General features: G+C 37.5%; 1 protein-coding gene and 1 long non-coding RNA gene across 2 annotated transcripts in view; both read left to right on the top strand.

Annotated features, from left to right (window-relative positions):
- Positions 1 to 237: 237 nt before the first annotated feature.
- On the top strand, positions 238 to 1435 carry LOC311069988. The gene is made up of 3 exons (XR_014603593.1): positions 238 to 267; positions 754 to 828; positions 1096 to 1435. It is a non-coding gene; the product is annotated as an uncharacterized lncRNA (long non-coding RNA).
- A 6003-nt stretch (positions 1436 to 7438) lies between these two features.
- Positions 7439 to 20609, top strand: part of esr2b (estrogen receptor 2b) — a 31308-nt gene continuing 18137 nt past the window's right edge. Inside the window, exons 1-2 of the mRNA XM_084093094.1 lie at positions 7439 to 7717; positions 19036 to 19524. Coding sequence (XP_083949220.1) covers positions 19112 to 19524 — 413 coding nt within the window. The 5' untranslated portion in view covers positions 7439 to 7717; positions 19036 to 19111. The remainder of the gene's footprint in view (positions 7718 to 19035; positions 19525 to 20609) is intronic.

Genomic DNA, 20609 nt, shown 5'->3' on the forward strand with positions numbered 1-20609 from the left:
TTACCCCTAGGTTCATTTTTCACTGGAGTTGTCCTTTAAGTGCGTTCGAATATGCCTACTTTCCTATAGTAGGCGAAAACAGTACGTGAAGGAAGCAGTACGTCAGTATTCATAAAAGAGTAGGCGAGAAGTTCCCGGATGGCTTACTGCTTTCGGCCAGATTTTCGAGTGCTCAACCGATGGATACTTTTCTATCCCAGGAGGCCACGCGAGAGGATACGTCATTATTAAACATCACAGAGATCAGCGACGCGGGTGCTTTCAAATGTGAGTAAACACGGTTCCTTTTGTTAAAATGGCATGTGTTGAACTACTGTAGAGTAAACTGTTGAATTGTTGAAGGTGTAAAGACGTTACACAGTAAAGTATAGTTGTGATTTTGCTGTAAAAACACGTTTTATTATGTATAACGTTAGTTAACAGGGGAGCTCCAGTAAGGACACGTAAGTTACGTCTCTAAAGTGGATTTACATAAACCATCTTAAAGACGCTTATTTTAAATGTCTATTTACATCTGACAGGAAAATCTTGAAATATCACAACATGAAATGGACATCTGAGTGATGAATGTGTGCTATTATGTAGAAGAAATCTATAAAGTAACTAAACATAAGTTATCTATTTTATTTGTCTGTTAGTAGTTGATAAATTGAGGAACATTTATGTTGGATAAAAAGTTAAAACAACCTCAACATGTAAATGTAGTGTTGAGCTCATCACAGAGGTTATGTGAATCTTGTCTGGATGTTACAGGGACAGATGAACAGATGTGTGTTTATCCAGTGGAGAGTGGCTCATGAAGCTGAATGCTGCCATCAAAGGCTTTGAGTGAGTATACTACAGAAATGAATAACAACAACTATTTAAATATTAAGTTTATTTTAATTATTGTAATTTCAAACAGAGCTATTACATCACTTTTCTGATTCTTGATTTCTGTGCATTTGCTGCAGATTTTTTGTAGTGGAGCAGGACCTGCAAGGAAAGATGATGGCGGCATTTGTGAAAAAAAGCGTTTTTGTCTTCTAAATAATACTGGAATCAAATGACATTATGCGGTTGAAATTACTGCTTTTGTGTTATGTATTTTTGTAGGATCTGAAATGTCAGCAGGCTGGTGTGAGCACTGAGGATGAGGAGCCCAGAGCCTGATCCTGGAGATGGTCCCTCCATCACTCCACTTGCCCTTACGAGACCCTCCATCACTCCACCTGCCTTTATTGCCTCAGATTGTGAAGCACAACACAACACGCAACAACCTCCGGCACGAGGGAACGGCTCACCTCTGGTGGTCAGCTGATTCATCAGAATAAAGCTGCAGAATGGGAACCGCTGTGTTGAGATGGCAGAAGGATGTGGGGTTCAGCGCCTGTAGCCTACATACATGACTGTAGTTTGAATAAAGCTTTGTTTCATGTGTTGACTTGTATATGCATTTGTTTATTAATAAATTGAAATATTAATAAATTAGTAAAAGAATGAATGAAAGTTACCATCACACGGTGACTTTCATTCATTCTTTTACTAATTTATTAATATTTCTCATTGTCAGTAAATAAAATATAATTATTTAATTAATGTTTTATTTAATTGTTTGAAAGAAAATGTAGATATGTTCATTATATACACATCTAGAGTGTATTCAATCATGCATTGCTATGTCATATGACATACATTACATTTTGTTTGTTTTATTGAATTATATCATTTTCAGTAAAAAGTAACAAATTAAGTATTGGTCAGCATTTATCGTTGTTATTGTTGTATGTTTTGGGGTGGGATAGCAATGCAATTCATTCTGAGGTAATATTAATGATACTTAAATTTTTCGAGGACAAAATCAACAGTTTTCTCCAAAGGCGAATCTTCACACAGCTGCCCTTTGTGCAGACATTACAAATGCTGAGGAAAACCATTCTAGGTAGGGCTGTCGAGTTACTGATGTTATGAGGTATATATATATATATATATATATATATATATATTTATATGGGTTTGCATACATATGAGATTTTTTACACAGGAAAAAAGAACCTACAAGGTTGAATATCTCAATATATATTTTCTTAAATAATTCATTATAATACATTTAAAAAAAAAAAAAAGCATTTTTTTTTTGTTATTTATAGGCCTAGGCCTGAGGGATGAAATGAGAGTTAAATTCAACAAGAAAAAGAGGAAAACAAAGCAGTAAGCCACTTTTGCTTGTGGATGAAAATGTTTGGATATTAAATAAAATAAAATAAACAACATTCAAGAGATGACAATTTTGGGATTCCGTAATAAAAATAAATAATATCGTTATGGATAAAAGGGTGGGTCACATTAGTAGGGTTAAATATAAGAACTTAAATCAACCCTAAATGTATTCACAAAATAAATGGGCAGCAGTTTCTTCAAAAAGACCACAAAATGAGCAAGTTTAATCAATATCAAGATATTTACAGATAGATGAATTAAACGTGTCGTTCAAATCTTTTAAGTTGTTGCGCGTGTGATAACGCGTCGTAGGTCACATGATAACGTCAACATGGCAGATGTCCGGTTCGCATTCATACTCAACGAGATCTGGCTATAAAGTACCTACTCTTTTAGCGCTCGTTAAGTAAGTACTCATTGAAATTAAGTACCTACTCATTGAGTATGCGGTTTCGAACGCAGCCCCTATCCCTAAACCTAATTAGGTCAAGCTCCACCCATTTGGTCCACAGAGGTGGAGCTGGACCAGGACAAGCTCCACCCATTACATCCAGTGAGGGGGAGCTGAACATCATTTGGCTCTGCAGTGAGCACCACTTGGAGTTCTGCAGTAGCTGTCTAGGAAGTTACGGAATAAAAAAAATTCGAGGATATATCTCACAATTCTGACTTTTTTTCTACGCAATTCTGAGTATAGATCTCAGAATTCTGAGAAGAAAAATCTGAATTGCGAGATATAAACTTGTTTTTATGAATTTTCACCTCAGAATTTTGACTCGCAGTTGCGAGTTATAAAGTCAGAATCGGGAGATATAAATCTACATTTGAGAGAAAAAAAGTCAGAATTGTGAGATAAAAATGTTATAGGTTTAAATATTATTTCATGCAGTAAGTATGAACTGCATATGTGAATATTATGTAGATCTATTGTTTACATCAAATTCATGATTTAATAGTAGGCCAATCATTGCAGGTTTCATCAGTCCAGTATATCCTTTAAATGACATGTAAATAACATTTGCCAAGTGTCAAATGAGTAAAAATCAGCATTGGTATATGAAACGGTGTCAATCGCAGATGGCTCGTAATATTTTTTTTAACGTAAACAAATGTAAACGACGACGCTCGGGACAGTTGACGGGCCAGTGCTGCATCATCACAAGAGCTTAAGCCTTGGCAATTTAAGTATTCAAGCGCAAGAAGACGCAAAAGGGAACTCAATTCATTTCTCGCGCGCTGTTTGGAAAGTTTTGTGTCCGAACACATCCGAAGCAGCGGCCAGAAGCCGCATTTCAGACAGCGTGCCAAATCTGAATTGAGGTCTCTTTCATGTGTTCTTGTGCTTAAGCGGACAAAAAAATAATAATTTGTAAGTAAACTTAAACAGTAGAGAAGATGTGTACCACCAGTATCAGTGTATTGGATCCATGCATTGGTCTTAAAGTGACAGCAGCCTAATATTTCTGCTGCTGTCTGTTTTTTTAATGTTAATCAAACAACAAATGACTAAGAAAAAAAATCATTCACTGCTCTTGACTGAATAACTTTTGTAACTTTAATAAGGGTTAATCTATGTTTTTATTTATACAGTGAATATCCAATGTTATTTTATATTTGATTACTTTAGTCAGTGTCTTTATACCTGAAAACTACCGTTACTTGTCTTTAATAATGTTTTAAATGTGTATAGGCTAGTAGTTTGATCTGTTGAAATTGGAATAGAGAATTGTGAATTTTTCACTGGTATCTAACATTTTGTTATCTAACTGCCTGTTTTTGCAAAAACAGTTTTAAGGCCTGTAAAAAAATATTTATGTCTGGTACATTTTGGCAGTAAGTTTTAGGCCCTCAGTTGCAACCATAAACGTCTTCAAAGGGTGATGAAGATGGTCTTTTTTTGCATTCTGATTGTAACATTGAAAGGTACAAGACCTTTTTTATCATATTTCGTGGATCCTGCCCATCTGCATGTACTCAGAATGTACTCAAATATACATCACTTCTTTGAGCACTTAAACCATAAATAAAAGTAAATATATACTTACTCGGTTTAATTTTGAAATTGAGATAATGCTATTAATATTAGCTTGTCTATGGTAATTGCTTGCATGGCTGCTTTATTCTAAAATAGAATGCATGTGCTCTTTTTTCTTTTTTTTAGAGACACAAGGTTCTTGAGTGCAGTCTATTATTCTGACAGGAGAAGGTCTTTAACAAGCCAGTTCACGGACACTGGAGCCTTAAAACAACTATTTGTTTGCAGTCGATTTTAGGATTCCAGTCTTTGAACTGAAAATTACTTATAGATTTCATTAAAAATTACTGTCCTGGAAAGTCTGATTTGAGATCATCTAGCAGCTCCTTCTGTTACTCGTCTGAGAAACAAGAATCTGATTCTAGATAAGCTTTTCTACTTGTGCGTAAACTCACATAAATCTGAGCCTGAAAATAATCCGATCAAATGACTTTGGCAAAACCTTTGTAGGAAAACGCTTAGCTTGTGCATAATTAGGCACCAGGGCATCATAAAAACTCCATTAGAACATGGAACCAAGTTTGACGGCTCCCAGTCAGCACTGAGGAAGAGTAGCTGGTAGTCGTTTGTCAAAGTCTGAAGCTCTTTTATCATCTTTTTTCCATTCCCTTTTCTATTCTATGTACTCCTCCTCTCTTATAACTTTAAGACCACAGCCGAACTGGTTTTAAGTGAAGAGCTGGGATGTAATATTAGGGGACCCAGTTATCTATTGTAAAATCTCACATAAGCCATTAACTGAACCAACCAATAAGTGAATGGAAAGTGAATGCCAGCTCATTTCTCAACTGGCTGTCTATTACAGGAGATAATGGAGTCTCCTAAAACCCAGCTCTGCCCACTCCACCTGGCATTTGCCATTAATGCCGTACAGAAACCAGTTGGAGAAATAACTGTAATTCAGAAATAATTACGAATGGCATTCTGCAAAATTAAACCTTGCCTGCGAGAAGCGGTATAAGCGGCATATGACGGAACGAAAAATTCAACTCGCTGCCCCCTAATTCTCTCGCTTGCTCTCTCTCTCTCCCCACTCAGTTCCCCAGCAAATGAAAGAGCGTGGAGAGGTCTTGAAAAGGAACACGCGGTTCTTTAATTCGTTTCCAGTTCCAGCTTTTATTTCGCTATGCCTGTGAAGACGACCAGCCTATTGCATAACGCATGTTATTAAACAACAGTCTGTTAATCAAACTGATCTTCTATTTCACACAGCCTAATCTTCATTCCTGTCAAGACAAAAATATGGAGCTACTCTGAAGGTCTATGTGCTATATTCTCTGATTGATCTTAAAGGTGCACTCAGTCATTTTTTCCTTTATAACGGATAGTTATAGTTGAATTTTTTTTATTATTATATTATTAGTAGTAACCTAATAAAAGCTTGTCAAAAATGGACTCATGGAGGCCACCATGTTGATGTCACAAGACCATCACTTCTTTCATTGGACACATTGGTCATCTGATTTTCACGGTGCAATTTGGGACTTTTTAGGGAACGCACGTTTCAGTTCCCTGGAAGTATTTTGCGATTGAGACAGCCTGTAAAATGTCCGACTCCCTGATCAGTGCCAACTACTTTGAAATACATCTCAATCAAAAGACTGTGTACAAGTAGGCCAAATAGCCAAATCTTTCTAATATTACAACTAAGTCAAGTATAGTTAAGTATAATTTAAGTAGGTCTATACTTCTGAAAAGTATACATAAAGTACATAAAAAGTAGACTGTATCAGCTCAGGGCTGTAAATTTAGGTAGGGCAGATTCTGGACCTTAGCTCTAGTTTATGATAACCGACATGCCAAATAGTTACCGACCTGATGCAGACACATAGCTGCTCACTGCAGAGCAAATGGGTGGAGCTTACGTGTAGCTTCTCCTCGCTAGAGCTCCAGCGAGGAGGAGCGAATATAATTTGGGCCTAATGGATGGAGCTAGAATATCCAACCAAACCCTAACCCTAACCACAACTCTATCCCTCCACCACCCCATTGGAGCTCCAGAGAGGAGGAGCTGGTCGTCATTTGACTCTACAGTGAGTGGACTACCACTTTAGCATCTTGTTCTGGGGCGAGGTTTACGTAAGGACACGAGAAAATAAGTGGGGCAAGTCTGAAATCTGCCCCAATGGCTCTCTATGAGAGCGTCCTGCAGTTCCATTTTTCACCACAGATTTACGTTGGAGATTTGTGGGGCGCTGTTGAGCTAGGGGGAGGGCTCAGAGACAGGCTGCCCCGCTTAGGCCTAGTCCACAAGTACATGGGTATTTTTATAAAATGAGTTTTTCCTCCTTCGTTTAAAAAAAACGTTTTTTCAAAAAAAAAAAAAAGATACATTTTTTTGCGTCCACATAAAAACCAAAAAATTAAGCGCTGTCAAGAGCATTCCAAACCAACAGGCGGCGATATAACCCTAACCGTTAAGCCATGTTGGCCAATCAGAAGACTGGAAAAACGGTTATTACCGGTTCCGACGTCACAAGCCAAAATCTCTGGTTTCACCGGCTACACAACAGCACTGCAACTTACTGGAGTTTCTAGAAATCTTCACCCTGGCAGGAGTTTTCAAAAAAAGTTCGGTTTCAGTGACCAGATACTGCGTTTGCGACTTTGTGTGTGGACAAACGGCCAAAGCGCACAGAAAAAGCTGCGGTTTTGAAAATACCGTGTTCGTGTGGACCGGGCCAATACATGCCTGCCAAATTTTAATATATGCTGATCACTTTACGACTTAAAATGGTTTAGAAAATCTGAAAAATATTTGTTGCAGAATGCAAAATTTCTATTTATTATTAATTCAGTGTATAGAGGTCTATGTTTGGATAAATAGTTTGTCTGAAAGATATTTTTAGTTTAAAATAAGTGGGCTAACTTTACACTAATATCACACTTGAATAGGCCAAATGGCTTTTTGGTGAGGGTTTGGGCGCCAAAAAAATCGGTTGTGGAGCGAGACGACGAGCCTCAAGCAGCGTTGAAAACCTGCTAACAAATATTGTGTTAGGCTATAATTTAAAGTCACCATCCCTGAAAGATGTTAAATATTTCGCACACCAGCTAATAAGTTACCAGAGTTTTACTGTCGTGAGAATCACACAAATTAATTGATTACCGTGAACTTTGACCATGAATATGGTAAAATTGTGGAGGTATGGTACGGTGATTTCCTTTAGTCCTGTTGTTTGTCATAACTTCTCTGCCTCGAGTAGTACATCTGGGGGCGGCTCCAGGAGGGCGCGGCTGGCGGTGACGCGCTTTCTAATTTGTTATATCCAAAGACAGATTTCTGCCAAAGTACAACCAGTCAAAGTGCGCCATTAGGACACTACCAGGTGTTTGCTTGTCCCTCTCTTGCGTCTGTCGCTTACTTCAGTGCTGCTCTTTCTCTTTGTGCCGCGCGCGCAGTAAATCAGATCGATCCGGTACACGGCTGATCACACAGATCTGCCCTCCAGCTCCCATCACCTGCTCCTGCTCCTGCTGTCGGTAAGTGCCGTTTCGTACTAACGCACTAACAGGGTAACTATAGTTTCCGGCATTAAAATGTGCTAACTTGTGCTAGTTTCCACTGTCTTAAAAACAAACTGAACAAAATGAAGAGATTCTAAAAGATTTTTACACTGTTTTACATCCAGTTTTACACCCATTATTCATGTAGGCTATTAAGTATTATTATTCTGCAAGTGACAGGAACTATAGTAACTGTCGGAAACTAACCCATTGTAAACAACCATAACCCATTGTATTTTTTTTGTAAAGAAACTGATTTAAACTTTAAACCCTGTTGAAATTACTTTGAATGAATGCGCCTATATGATGACCTAAGAATTTGCTTCGATAGGCTGCTCACTAGAAAGAAAGAAAAACAGTCTTTGTGAGTATGAGTATGGAGGTTCATGATTTGATGTTTAGGTGACCACCCAGTGTTCTTCAGTGTAACCTTGTCTGACCCAAAAAATTTAAAAAAAGCCACGAGTGCTAGAATACATATAAAAATAATGAAAAATGGCAATAATGAAATTAGTTCTGATTAAATTATGCTATTAATGTCCATAATTTTAATTTAAAAAAGTCTGTGGGTCAGTGATCAAACATATAATTAGTTTAACTTAAAAAAAAAAAGTAAGTTATCTGGTTGCCTTAATTTTGAGTTCATTGAAATTAAAAAAATTGAGGTAATACAAGGAAGGAGATTAGTTTAATCAACAAAAACTCAAAATATTATGTTTTCTGGACCATATTATCTAAGTTGATTTGATAAAAGAAAAAAGTTGTGATAAATCATGAGAATTTTTGTTATAACTTTTACAGTAACAACAATACTAAAATCAGTGCTATAACTGTTGTTTAACTTATTTGGCCGTACAGGTGATTATGATGTGCCTGACATGGTCTAGAGTAGACATTTTGCAGATAGGGTTTTTTGCCTCTGCACAAACACAGTCTATTACTCAATGTTGATCATGATAAGATTAAAATGACATTAGTGATAAGAGAAATGAGGGGTTTTGGAGGAGAGGTTGAAAACAGTTGAAGTGATGGTTCAATGACAGAAGGAAATCATAAAATGAGGTTTTTCAGTGAATAAGACGTCAGAATAACAGACCACCATCTGAGCGGTGTAATTTATCAATCACATTACAGTAACAACAAGAGAGCATTTTACATTTTTTTTTTTTGAATATGGTATTAACAGTGACCATCTGTTGTTGTTTTTTTATTCATGTTTTAAGTTTTGTATATCAGAGGCCAAGGGCAAATCTTTCACAATATCTGTTCTGCGGATACATTAACCAAAACTCCACGTAACTAAAACAAGCGACTTCTACAACATTCAGTTTAAGTACATCATATTTCAGAAGTATTGTTGTGTGAGTGAGGGTTTGTATGCTGTGAACTCTTTTAGATATACAAGTTGCTACAGTTGTTTATGTGAACTATGTATTCTGTGCATATAAAACTTGAGTTTTAATGTTTGGCCACTACATCATTCCCATACTTGAATAAACCAGCTCATTTAGAGCATACCACATGAAGCACATTTGTAACCGACAAAACATTTTTTTCAGTGTGGACCACCTGTATTTTATCCTTTATCATTCTCTTGTCCCACATGCTAAACTGCTTCATATAATCCCAAATGTCTTTGTCTGTCTGAGTCTAAATCCAATGCTGTAAATTGCTAGGACACATTATCTCAAGGGATCAGTTCATGTGTCTCCCCTACCTGAAGTTAAACCCACAACCTTTACAAAAGTACAGGAATGGATTTTCGGTGTGTTTTGTTGAAGGGAGACACTCCGTGAGGGAGGAGAAGAAACGCTTTTTATCAGTTTAGACAGAGGTCCTTGTCCTCTTGAGCAATGGACGAGGACTCGCACTGGACATAATGGTCTGATATCATTCAAAATGATGGCGACAGACTGCACTCCTTTTAAATAAATTTTCATTGTATTGCCACACTAGACTAGACGACAACCTATGCAAGAGTAAACCATTCACTACATTTACTCGTAATTCTTGTTAAATCTCTTAATGCTGTCTTTAGGAAAGGAACTGCCTGATGCCTGATGTGTAATGGCTGTGTAGCATTTAAAATGAGACATTTCTGGTTTTTGGGTTAGCAGCAATAGGTTTTAGCTGTGATCAAAACAAAAACATATGTGGACTGCTCTGTTGACAGGTTTGCTGGCTTGTGTGACAAGTGATAGGAGGATTAAATCTGATTTAGTAACGTCAGAAATCATGCTCTGTTACTCTCTCTCTCCTCATTATTTGCAAGAAACGAGTCTCAATTAGGAGAACATGAATGGTGTCAGCGTTTGGAGGGGTTTCAAGCGTGAAGTATGTGCATGTGTACACAAACCCAGGTGTTTATGTGCATAATTATTTGTGTGTAGGTTCGCTAAGTGTAGACAAAAGTCTGTTACTGGGGTGATGTGGGCCTGCATGAGCCCAATGTGAAATGAATGGAAACTTAATTCTTCTGTACGTTCAAAGAAATCTCAATTTGGCAGGAGTACCTTATTAGGATGGAGAAAAGTTCACCCAGGGACTCTGTGTGTTATGTGTAGGGGTTTCTTCGTCCTGTCCTTGGCCTTTTGTTCAATGGTATGTGTGTCTGGACTTTAGCCAAGAGCTTTACCAGAATGGCAGTAGGAAAGTGCTAAAGTTTCACCAGCTCCCAACTGAAATATGTGACCATCCTTTTTTAAAAAAAAGTAAAATTATTACAAGGGTGAATTAAAGTGAACTAGTGTTTGGTTGTGGGCTGCTGTGTGAAATTCCAAGGAACAAGGAGCAGGACAAAGAATGAATGAATAATTACCACGAAGAGTGAGAGCATATCAAACAACTAACGTACAATTAATACTGGACAAGTAACTATGGAAAACTCAGGGCTTAAATACACAGGGAGTAATCAATAAAATGGTGAGCAGGTGTGGAACACAAATCAGTGAGGGTGCGTTTACACATCAACGATGTACAAAAAACGGAAAAGTATTTCCTTTAGCCTACGTTTTTCACGTACAGACCTCAACGTTTTCAAAACGATCCCCAGTTCACACGGATCCGCGGAAACGACTAAAAACACTAAGGCTGCCAGGCCAGTAGTTGGCGATCACAATTTTTTTTCACAAATTAGCATTTTTGTGGTTTACACAGAGACAATAATGGTATCTTTTTCAAAAACTTGCACTTTGAAACCCATTTTCAAAAGTTTGCATTTTCAGGCCCCTGAAACGACGTTGTTGTTTAACTAAACGGCCAAAATTAAGCAGAAAAATTAAGTTCTGTTCCAGGGTTCCCATTGTCACAAAAAGCCTGAAAATATCAGTTTCAAAATAGTGTTTACCAGGAAACATTCTAGAAATCAGTAGGCTAAGTCACAAAACCAATAGGACAATAATGGACATTTCTGCAGTGAATATAATATCTAAATAATTTATAAACTCTGCTGTTTCATCTAAATTTGTTCTTTGTGAGTGAATTCCCTAGTAAATTTAGATTTTTTTTTTGTGTGTGTGTAATTCTCATCCAGTGTTTACATCTGGAATAGTCATTGAAATTCATGGCCAGAAAGTGTGGCAAGCCTGTGTTCTGGATTCTCACACTCCCCCATCTCGCTCTATCCCTTCCTGTCTGCTGTGCTTGTGCGCATTATTAAAAAAGATGAAGAATGCTTTAAAATATTATACAGAGTCAGACTACTGGTCAAAAGCTTGCTGTCAGTACATTTTGAAAAAATAACACCTTTATTTAGCGTTGAAATGATCAAAAGTTACAGCAAAGACTGTTTCAAAAGATTTATTTCAAATAAATGCTGATCTTTTGAACTTTCCATTAATCAAACAATCGTAAGGTTTCTGGGTATATTCTTTATGGATGTGTGTTTTTCTCTCAGACAGAACACAATGTTGTCTCAGTAAAAGCGTTTGCACATCAGCGTCTCACCTTTACTCTTTCTGTTTACTGAGGCAGCAAGCCAGATCTCTGACCTAAAACCCGCAGATGCCCTTTAGCCTAGAGAACAGGGAACTCTGCGTATTAAAGGAAAGAGTGTTGTTTTGAGTGTTTGTTTGTAGATTTTGTTTTTGCTCATTCATGCAGTTTCATTGCAATTTTATTTACCATTTAAACACATTTAAATTAAATGTTTTATATTTCACTTCAGTCTCTGTCCTCGTAAATCTCTGAACTAAATTAACCATTTTTGAGTGAATTCACCTGCAGGAAAAGTATGGGAAATAATTAGTGTACTCAAAATTATCTCTGTAATGATTCTCTTTAAAGAATTTCAGGCATTTTATGATAAATAAGCTTCTGCATTCAGAAAAATGTCCCCAGATTTCCGCAGAATTGGAGCACATATCATTCAGAAAGTTCTACGCATATTGAGCCCTTGAGCATTCGTTTCTGAAATGCGTATAAAAGAGAATATATTTTTATGCTTTCAGCTATAAACAGTTTATATTTATATTCATTTTCCCCACAAAAGCAGTGCAGTAACTGGTCATTTTCTTCTCTCTCTCTCGTACTCTCTCTTTCTTCTTGCTGTCTTTGATTTGTTTTTTTAGTATGTTAAGTTTTAGACTTACTTATATTATATGTTTTTAAATGAAATGTAACAAAATATATTATACATAATCCTAATAAAATAAATGGTTTAAAAACATCTTATTAAAAAGCTGCGAGTGAAGCACTGTGTGCATTTCAAGAGCGTATTGTGAATCTGATCTGATATAGAGACACAATTACAGAAACGTGAACGCATGGCTCTCTTTAATTCAGTTCAAGTTTTGGGTTTTTTGAGTAGGGCAGGTTTAATTTTCACTACCGGGAGGTTTTGGGAGGATATCTTTGTGTGTGCTTGAGAGGGAATGGCTTTATGTCTTAAGTCTGCAATTTACTGCTTTTTAACTTGGTTATCTGTATTTTTTGCCAGCTTTTCTCCTATGCTGTCTTTATAAGCAGTGCATGTTGTTGTTTTGCTAGATTTTTTTTTCTGATATTTTTTTTCACACGTGCGTGCGTGCATGTGTGTGTTCAGTACTCACTACTAAGTTTGATGGGTTAAATGCAGTGGACAAATTCCAAGTATGGATTACCATACTTGGCCTTCCCTAGTGAAAAATAAATATATGTATTTGAAATATATTTATTTCATGCTAAGTATACTACAAAGACATTCACATATTTAAATACCCTGCAATTGTACTTTTGGTATACTTCAAGTCTGCTTAATTGGAACATCTAATTTTGTACTCAATGCACTTTAGTTATCCGGAAATAATGCTGAGGTCCAACTACAGATATACTTAAAGGGTAACTTAACCCTAAACCAACTTTTTTTAATTTAATGATCTGTAAGAATGGGGCTTTATTAGTGCTGTTCATTGATTCGAGTAACTTTTTTGACATTTGGGTATAAAGTGTTTTAATTCTACAATATGGTGTAAAAACGTCTGAGTGCTGCCCTCTTCAGGTTGAACGGTGGCTACTGCAGTTGAATTTTCCTATTGGATATTTGCCGTATTACGTGACATAAGCTGGTTCCAGCTCACCACGCCCCTGGTACGAGCTAGCGTAGATTTATATGTATTTAGTACAGTGGTCAAGAGGTTACGTAGGTGTAGTGTTGCTGGTTGCAACAGCACTGCTGGATTGCATAGCTTTCCAGTAGACTTCCAGCGCCAGTGGTTGCATGCACTTGGCCTGGAAGACCGTGAGTTCCCGCCTAGTGCTCAAGTGTGCAACCTGCATTTTACACGGGATTGCTTCTCCAATAGCCTGCAAGCCAGACCTACATCAAGATGTTAGGTCTGGCAACTCACCATAGACACGGCTCAATCCGAGGGGCGGGATAAACGGCTGTCTTTCAAATTCCCTCTGCACGCAATAGGACAGCGCTTCAACCAACCAGAGCATTTTCCCAACAGCGGAGCTAACGTTAGTTGATAGATTCAACTTTTGCCATATCTGGCTGGCAAAACTACGAACACATCTTCCTTTTTTAAGAATGACTTAATTGCCGTTCTTTTCTCAAAGAAAAGCTTAACTCCAAGTCCTCCAGAGTCGCGGCCAAAGCTGATTCGAAAGACCGCTGTTCGTCATCAGCCATTCTTTGTTTTCAAGTAGCAGGGAATTCACACAGAACCGTCACAACTCTGTCATCATTATGTTAAGCCCGCCATTAATTTTAATTTTATTTAAATTTGACTCTATACATGATGTGATTGGCCTGACCAGAGTTTGGTTTTTCCAGCTCGAAAGGCAATGGAGAGTTGCTAGACTACCCTGGAAGCAAAATAAATTTTGCTGCCGCTAGGGTGTGTCTAGATTTCTAGGCTACTTCTCAAACTTAATAGAGGTGGAAATGGGCTTCTCCACACAGCTCGCGCTGAAAAGCGACGCAGTGCCAAACGCCACTCCTCCTGCATGGACTCCAAGGCAGCGGCGTCTTGATGCGAGTGATCATATATATTTTAATCACAATTTATGGTTAGGCTAAAGTTAATCCCTCAGGGTCGACAAACGCGCCAGCGCACCCTGTGAGTCACTCTCCATTTTAGAGTCTGACAGCAGGTCTCAGGTGCACGCCCCCCGCTCAGCCCCGCCCTCGGTTCGGGTCCTCTATCTCCGCTGCCCACTTTTCTAGCATTTTTCAAATATTGCCAGTGGGTGGAGTCAGGCTCTGACCAGGGGTTTAGTTACCCTTTAAGTATATTTGATTGTGCTAAAGTGAAACTATTGCAATTATACTTTAGGTAGTACACTTTACACATCTTGCATTTAAATTATACAGTGATCATACTATCCTTACTAATAGTGATATTAAATACATTTTGGGCCTAATATTAAAAAATATGCATTGTGCAATAAAGAACTCCAAATAATGTTTAATTATAAAATTTATATCAGTAAGTCTCAAGTAAGTCTTAATATAAGTAATATGTCAGTAAAATATATCAATGGGTTTGTAGTATAGTTTAGTTAGTGTGAAATAAATGTGTAGGCCTATTTTAAATACATTTTGGCATAGGATTTTTTTTTCACTAGGGCACACTCTGCATCCTTTGCCTTTGACAGATTTGATCACGTCACGCTCCTAACTCGCTCTTAATTACGAGTTGTGCTGATGTTTATGTGCATTTTAAGTTAACTCGTAAATGCGTTCTTTCTGACATGACTTGAAAGCACCATAACTGCCAAAGCTAAACCTTGACCCCCATTGGCCCCAACGTCCTACCATTGGTTGAACCAGAAGTTGACACGTCAGACCACTATGCTAAAGCCAATGCCATCACAATCACCAACAAGCTGTTTTGCTGTACTTTTGCTAAACAACCAAACTCACAAGAGTGCACACTATTGGCCACATTTGTCAGAAGGAAACCTTTAGCGTCTAAAAACCTATTGCATCTAAAGACACAACTCACCATGCATTTCAAATCTGAGAATGATGAAATAATTTTTTAGATGATGCTATGTAGATCAGACTTTATTTTTGTGCAAACTAAAGAAAATGCGAGTTCTGTACTGAAGCATCCAGATTGTTTCTGCTAACAGGTGCTGTAAGGGCAGAATTTCCAAACACAACTTTTGCAATTTGTATATATATATATATATATATATATATATATATATATATATATATATATATATATATATATATATGTGTTGCCCCTTTAAGACCGAACAACGTAAAATGTACTAAAATAATTTCAATTAATGTGTCACATTTAAATCCGCAGCATAATGCAAGACCGTCAAACCGCCAGTTCTGCAGTGCAATGAGAGTTGAAGTAGCAGAAAAATGTTACGGATAGTTTTATTCCATCCGCACGGGCTGAAACACAAGCAGTTCTGCAAGTTCACATTCTTCCACCAATGAACGGAACTGTCTGTTTTAGTGCATGCACAAGAATAAAACTGTTATGCTGGTTAATGCAATTGCTTCCTGCAGCATTAATGACACATCATGTCAGGTAAAAGGGAAGCAAAACATTCTGCAGATGATATTTAATGTTATGTCTGCTGGCTTTATTTCCTCAACAGCTTCAAGTTTAACACACTTTCGTGTTCTCCAGACCATTTCGCGTTTATTTTCATGCACCTCTTACTGCGCTATATTGAGTCTATATTGAGACTTTCCTCTGATTCGCAGTCTTTAAATTCATATAATCTGTGCTTTCACTGATATAAAAATCGGTTTGCTTATAGCAGTACTGGTAACAGTATAGAAAGAACACAAAGTAACCCCAGTTTAGCATGGTGAATATCTGCGCGGTGGCGCAACTGGTAAATCGATAGCGCTCGCGTGGCAGCGATCCGGGTTCCATCCCAGTCTGTAGTGTTTCCTACATTCAATGAACAAATGTGTTCCCATTGTCTCTGATGTTCTCCGGATAAGTGAGTTACTGGTATACTGGGGTGTCAGTAAAAGGTAAATTCTTAAACTGTGCCATTATTTATAAAGATTACTTTATTGTATTTGAAGCACACAATAATGATGTCATTAGCACACTCCAAGTTTACTTGGAATGCCATTGCAATGTGTTTTTAAATCACTAAGTATGACCTGAGTTTGTTATCAGTATAATATTAATGTATGTATGTTCAACACTGTAACTGAATTGCAATTGTAATGTCACCAAAATGCATTTAAAGTTTACGCTGAGTGAAGTCTGCATTTCAAAACTTAAGTACACTTAAATATCTACTCTTGTATTTAAGTATACTTGGAATACTTGGAATAGTTCACTTTAGCACAAACAAGTATATTTAATGCAACTTAAGTTGAACTTCAGCACTGCTTTTGGGCTAAAATTAAAATGCATTTAGTACAATATTCAGGGATGTGATTTTTCAGGATTAATCCGGAATTCCGGATTTTCCGACCTGAAAATGTGACCTACGTGAATCATGCAGATCTGTAAAAAAAATCTCACAGCCGTCACCATGGTAACCCGGGACGGAACCACAATCGCCGTCCCCGCGCAACAGGACCACACCGGGCGGTTTTTTCACGTCAGTTTGGGTGACAAATTCATCTGAAGCCTATTTCATAGCTTAATGTGAGGGACAGAAGTCTATTTACATCAATAAAGTATACGGAAACTCGTTTTCCCTCCTCTGCGGCTGTCATTCTCCATTCAGTATTCAAACAGCGCGCGCGCCTCTTCCGGTTACAGCAGGATGCACGGTAAAACTCTCTTCAATATGATATCTACATTATAATGCTTGATCTGTAGAGAAAAGGCTGTGGATTTGCATACAATGACTTTATTTTGTTGGAGTTTGTTGCTGTTTTTAAACGACTCGCTACTGTGTGCCTGTTAGATCACACACATCACAAGGACTATGAATCGGCATCAAACGCACAATAACTGGAATTTTAAACTGTGAAGAAACAAATGATCAATAAACTGTTGGACTGATATACACTAGGATTTGTGCGCTTGACATTTCTTCGCTTTGTGCCGTGAACTTTTAAATGCGCACTTGTGCAGCGCTGAACACTGTGACTCCATGTTGCTTTGAGCACATCATTCTGCGCCCGTGATGTTTCGGGGTCTCAGTATATTTTCCTGCTTTTTTGTCCTTAGCCAATCACATGCCTGAATATTAGCTGTTCCAATTTAACAGACTTTAAGTATACCAATTTATAGTGTGCCACAAATACATTTAGTTATACTAAAGTACATATGAATAAATAAGTATGCTATTTTTCACTAAAAATGTCACTTTTTTGTCACTTTTGTACATTTTTCTAATTTAAAAATCAAACCTCGGTTCAGACACGATTGGACAAATATAAAAACTTATATTTTTTAATACTAATGTAATGTTTGTGCACTATTTTATTAATTTGATATGCTGACTTGATCCTGAACTGTGGTCACATTCTCTCTCTCTCTCTCTCTCTCTCTCTCTCTCTCTCTCTCTCTCTCTCTCTCTCTCTCTCTCTCTCTCTCTCTCTCTCTCTCTCTTGCACGCTGTTTATTCTGGATCTCTTGAGAATTATCATAGTCTATTTGTTCATCTTTGGTTAGAAAGCATTGTTGACTCTGGACCTTTGTGACAAACTGTTTAAAGGATCTTTCCCCTCTGCATCTCTTATGAAAACATTTGATTTTGAATTAAAACCAGTGCCTCTACACTGGTGCCTCTACCTCTCTGATGTGCCTCTACTGTATGCTCCATTAACTGGCCCTCTTCAAGTTATAGACTCTTCTTAAAGGTGCAGACTTTTCTCAAATTTATAGACTTATGAAAGTGACAAACTCCTCAGTTATCAGTAGAATATTAGAGCCTCCATCACAAGGAAATTATCCATCAGCTCATTTCCTGGAGTGGCACCTTTCAAAATGTCATCTGCAAAAAAAAAAAAAATCATTACCAATTCCGTCAAAGCAGTTATCCTGTCTGTTTTGGTGTGATGAGTCCTCTAGAAGAGAGCAGTGTGACCCGCCACAGTGGCTATTTACCTCCCTCCACAGCACCCGTCTCACTTTACATCATGTGCCTTAGTTTTAGAAATAATTATATTAAATATGCATCATTTTTCTGTGACGTTTTTCTATTTTTCCAGTCACTTTTTCAGAGAAAAGTAGTAAAATCTGCTAACATATCTAGGAAAAAACAGGCCTACTAAGCAATCATTGGTACAGTATGTATTTTTGAGCATGCTGTGTTGTCTTTATGTAGACAGTAGCCTGCCAAGTTTTGTGTCTGGAAAAACCCTGAAAATCACAAACAGGCTTGGAGACCATTAAAGAAAATTCAGGCAACACCTATTTCACACTTACAGGACACATTAAAGGCTTGTGCAACATGTACACTGCCGTTCAAAAGTTTGGGGTTGGTAAGATTTATTTTAATGTCCTTGAAAGTCTGTAAAACTGTAATATTGTGAAATATTATTAAAATTTGAAATAACTTTTTTTATTTTAATATATTTTAAAAATGTAATGTTTTCTGTGATGGCAAAGCTGAATTTTTCAGCATCATTACTCCAGTCTTCAGTGTCACATGATCCTTCAGAAATCATTCTAATATGCTGAGTTGCTGCTCGTAACACTTATTATTATTATTATTATTATTATTATTATTATTATTATTATTATTATTATCACAGTTGAAAACAGTTGTACCTGAATGTTTTTGAGGAAACCTTGACAATTTATTTTAAAAATACTATTACGCACCCTTTACTTTTGAACTGTAGTGTATGTTTAACATGCAGGAGGAGGTGTATGGTACTCTGATATCAGGATCTGATTTCTATTTTCGTCCTTCAGCAAGAACTTCCTCTGACACAGTTGGGCCTGCGATGCAGTAGTCTGTCAAGCCAGGACCTCGCTTGAGTTCTCCAGAATGAGTTCCTCCCCTGGTCCAGTCCCTGCGTCAGTCTCCCCTGCCCTGGCCGATCGAGGGGACTCTCCAAACCTCTTACCCTGTCTGTACACTTCCCCACTCGGCATGGACAACCAGACCATCTGCATTCCGTCTCCGTATTTGGAAGCCTGTCAGGATTATTCACCACCGCACGGGGGAGAGTTCAACCATGGAGCTTTAACACTCTACAGCCCGGTGTCCTCCGCAGTGCTAGGGTACCCTCATCCCCCCGTGTCTGAAAGCCTGGTCCCGCTCAGTCCCACAATCTTCTGGCCTTCCCACACCACACACACTGCGCTGTCTCTGCACTGCCCACCTCCACTGGCCTACAGCGAAACATTCTCACACACTGCCTGGGAAGACGGCAAGACACACACGCTTAACCAGAACAGGTGAGAATGTGTATTAAACAGTGCAGTTAAACTAGCCGCTAATAGCAGATAGATTCCTTTCATGTCCAGGTGGCAGCTGTCAAAGGGATAGCTCAGTTGCCATAGAAACATAACAGCCCTGTGACCAAACAAAATGTTTTATTTTTCATGCACTTTATTAGAGGTGCTTGCAACAGTATTTTAAATCATGCAACTTGTTGAGCAGACAATAAAATGGGTAAAAAGGCCCGTAGATCAGTGGTTCTCGGCTGCTGGGTCAAGACCCAGGATGTGGTCACACAGCAGGTCTGTTCTGACAGGATCACCGACAGCAGGGAAGAAATTATTTTAAATGCAAATAATAAAATTCACCTTGCAATAGTCTATAGTTTGTTTAGCGAGATAAATAGGCTATAATATTACATTTTCCGTCTGTGATTGCAGGATCTAAATGCAGAAATTATTTTATTAAACACAAACTTAAAATACTTGTAAATTATGTACATTTATTGTATTTGTAGTATACTTAGCATAAAATAGATGTATTTCAAATACATTTTTGTATATACATTTTTCACTAGGGAACTAATCAATGAAATGAACATCAGGTGCAACTACTCAAACAATCAATGGAAAACCATGGAAACAAAGGGTGTGTTCTCAAACAGTGAATCAATAATGGTGTACATGCATTTGGGCACTAGTAAGGACACTGGCTCACTACACATCAGGACACTGACTCTATCTCTGGTGATCACTATTTGTATTTATGAACAGCAGCAGACCTGATATATTTCTGACATTTATTTTTTTATGTTATTTAAAGTACATTATGATAAATACTTTGCTACATAATGTTTCTTGTTACATGCAACATTTTAGCTGTAAGTAATTATAAATGTTAGCTAGATTATGTTCATTACCTGTCTAGTGATGTACAGTATGTTCAGTTGTGTACAAGTTTTTTTCAGGATTCTTTGATTAATAGAAAGTTCAAAAGAACAGCATTTATCTGAAATAGAAAGCTTTTGTAACATCATACACTACGGTTCAAAAGTTTCTGGTCAGTAAGAATTTTCTTTTTTGGAAAGAACTTAAATAAGAAC

Source organism: Abramis brama (assembly GCF_963993115.1).
Source record: "Abramis brama genome assembly, chromosome: 19".
In the NCBI taxonomy this organism is placed as follows: domain Eukaryota; kingdom Metazoa; phylum Chordata; class Actinopteri; order Cypriniformes; family Leuciscidae; genus Abramis; species Abramis brama.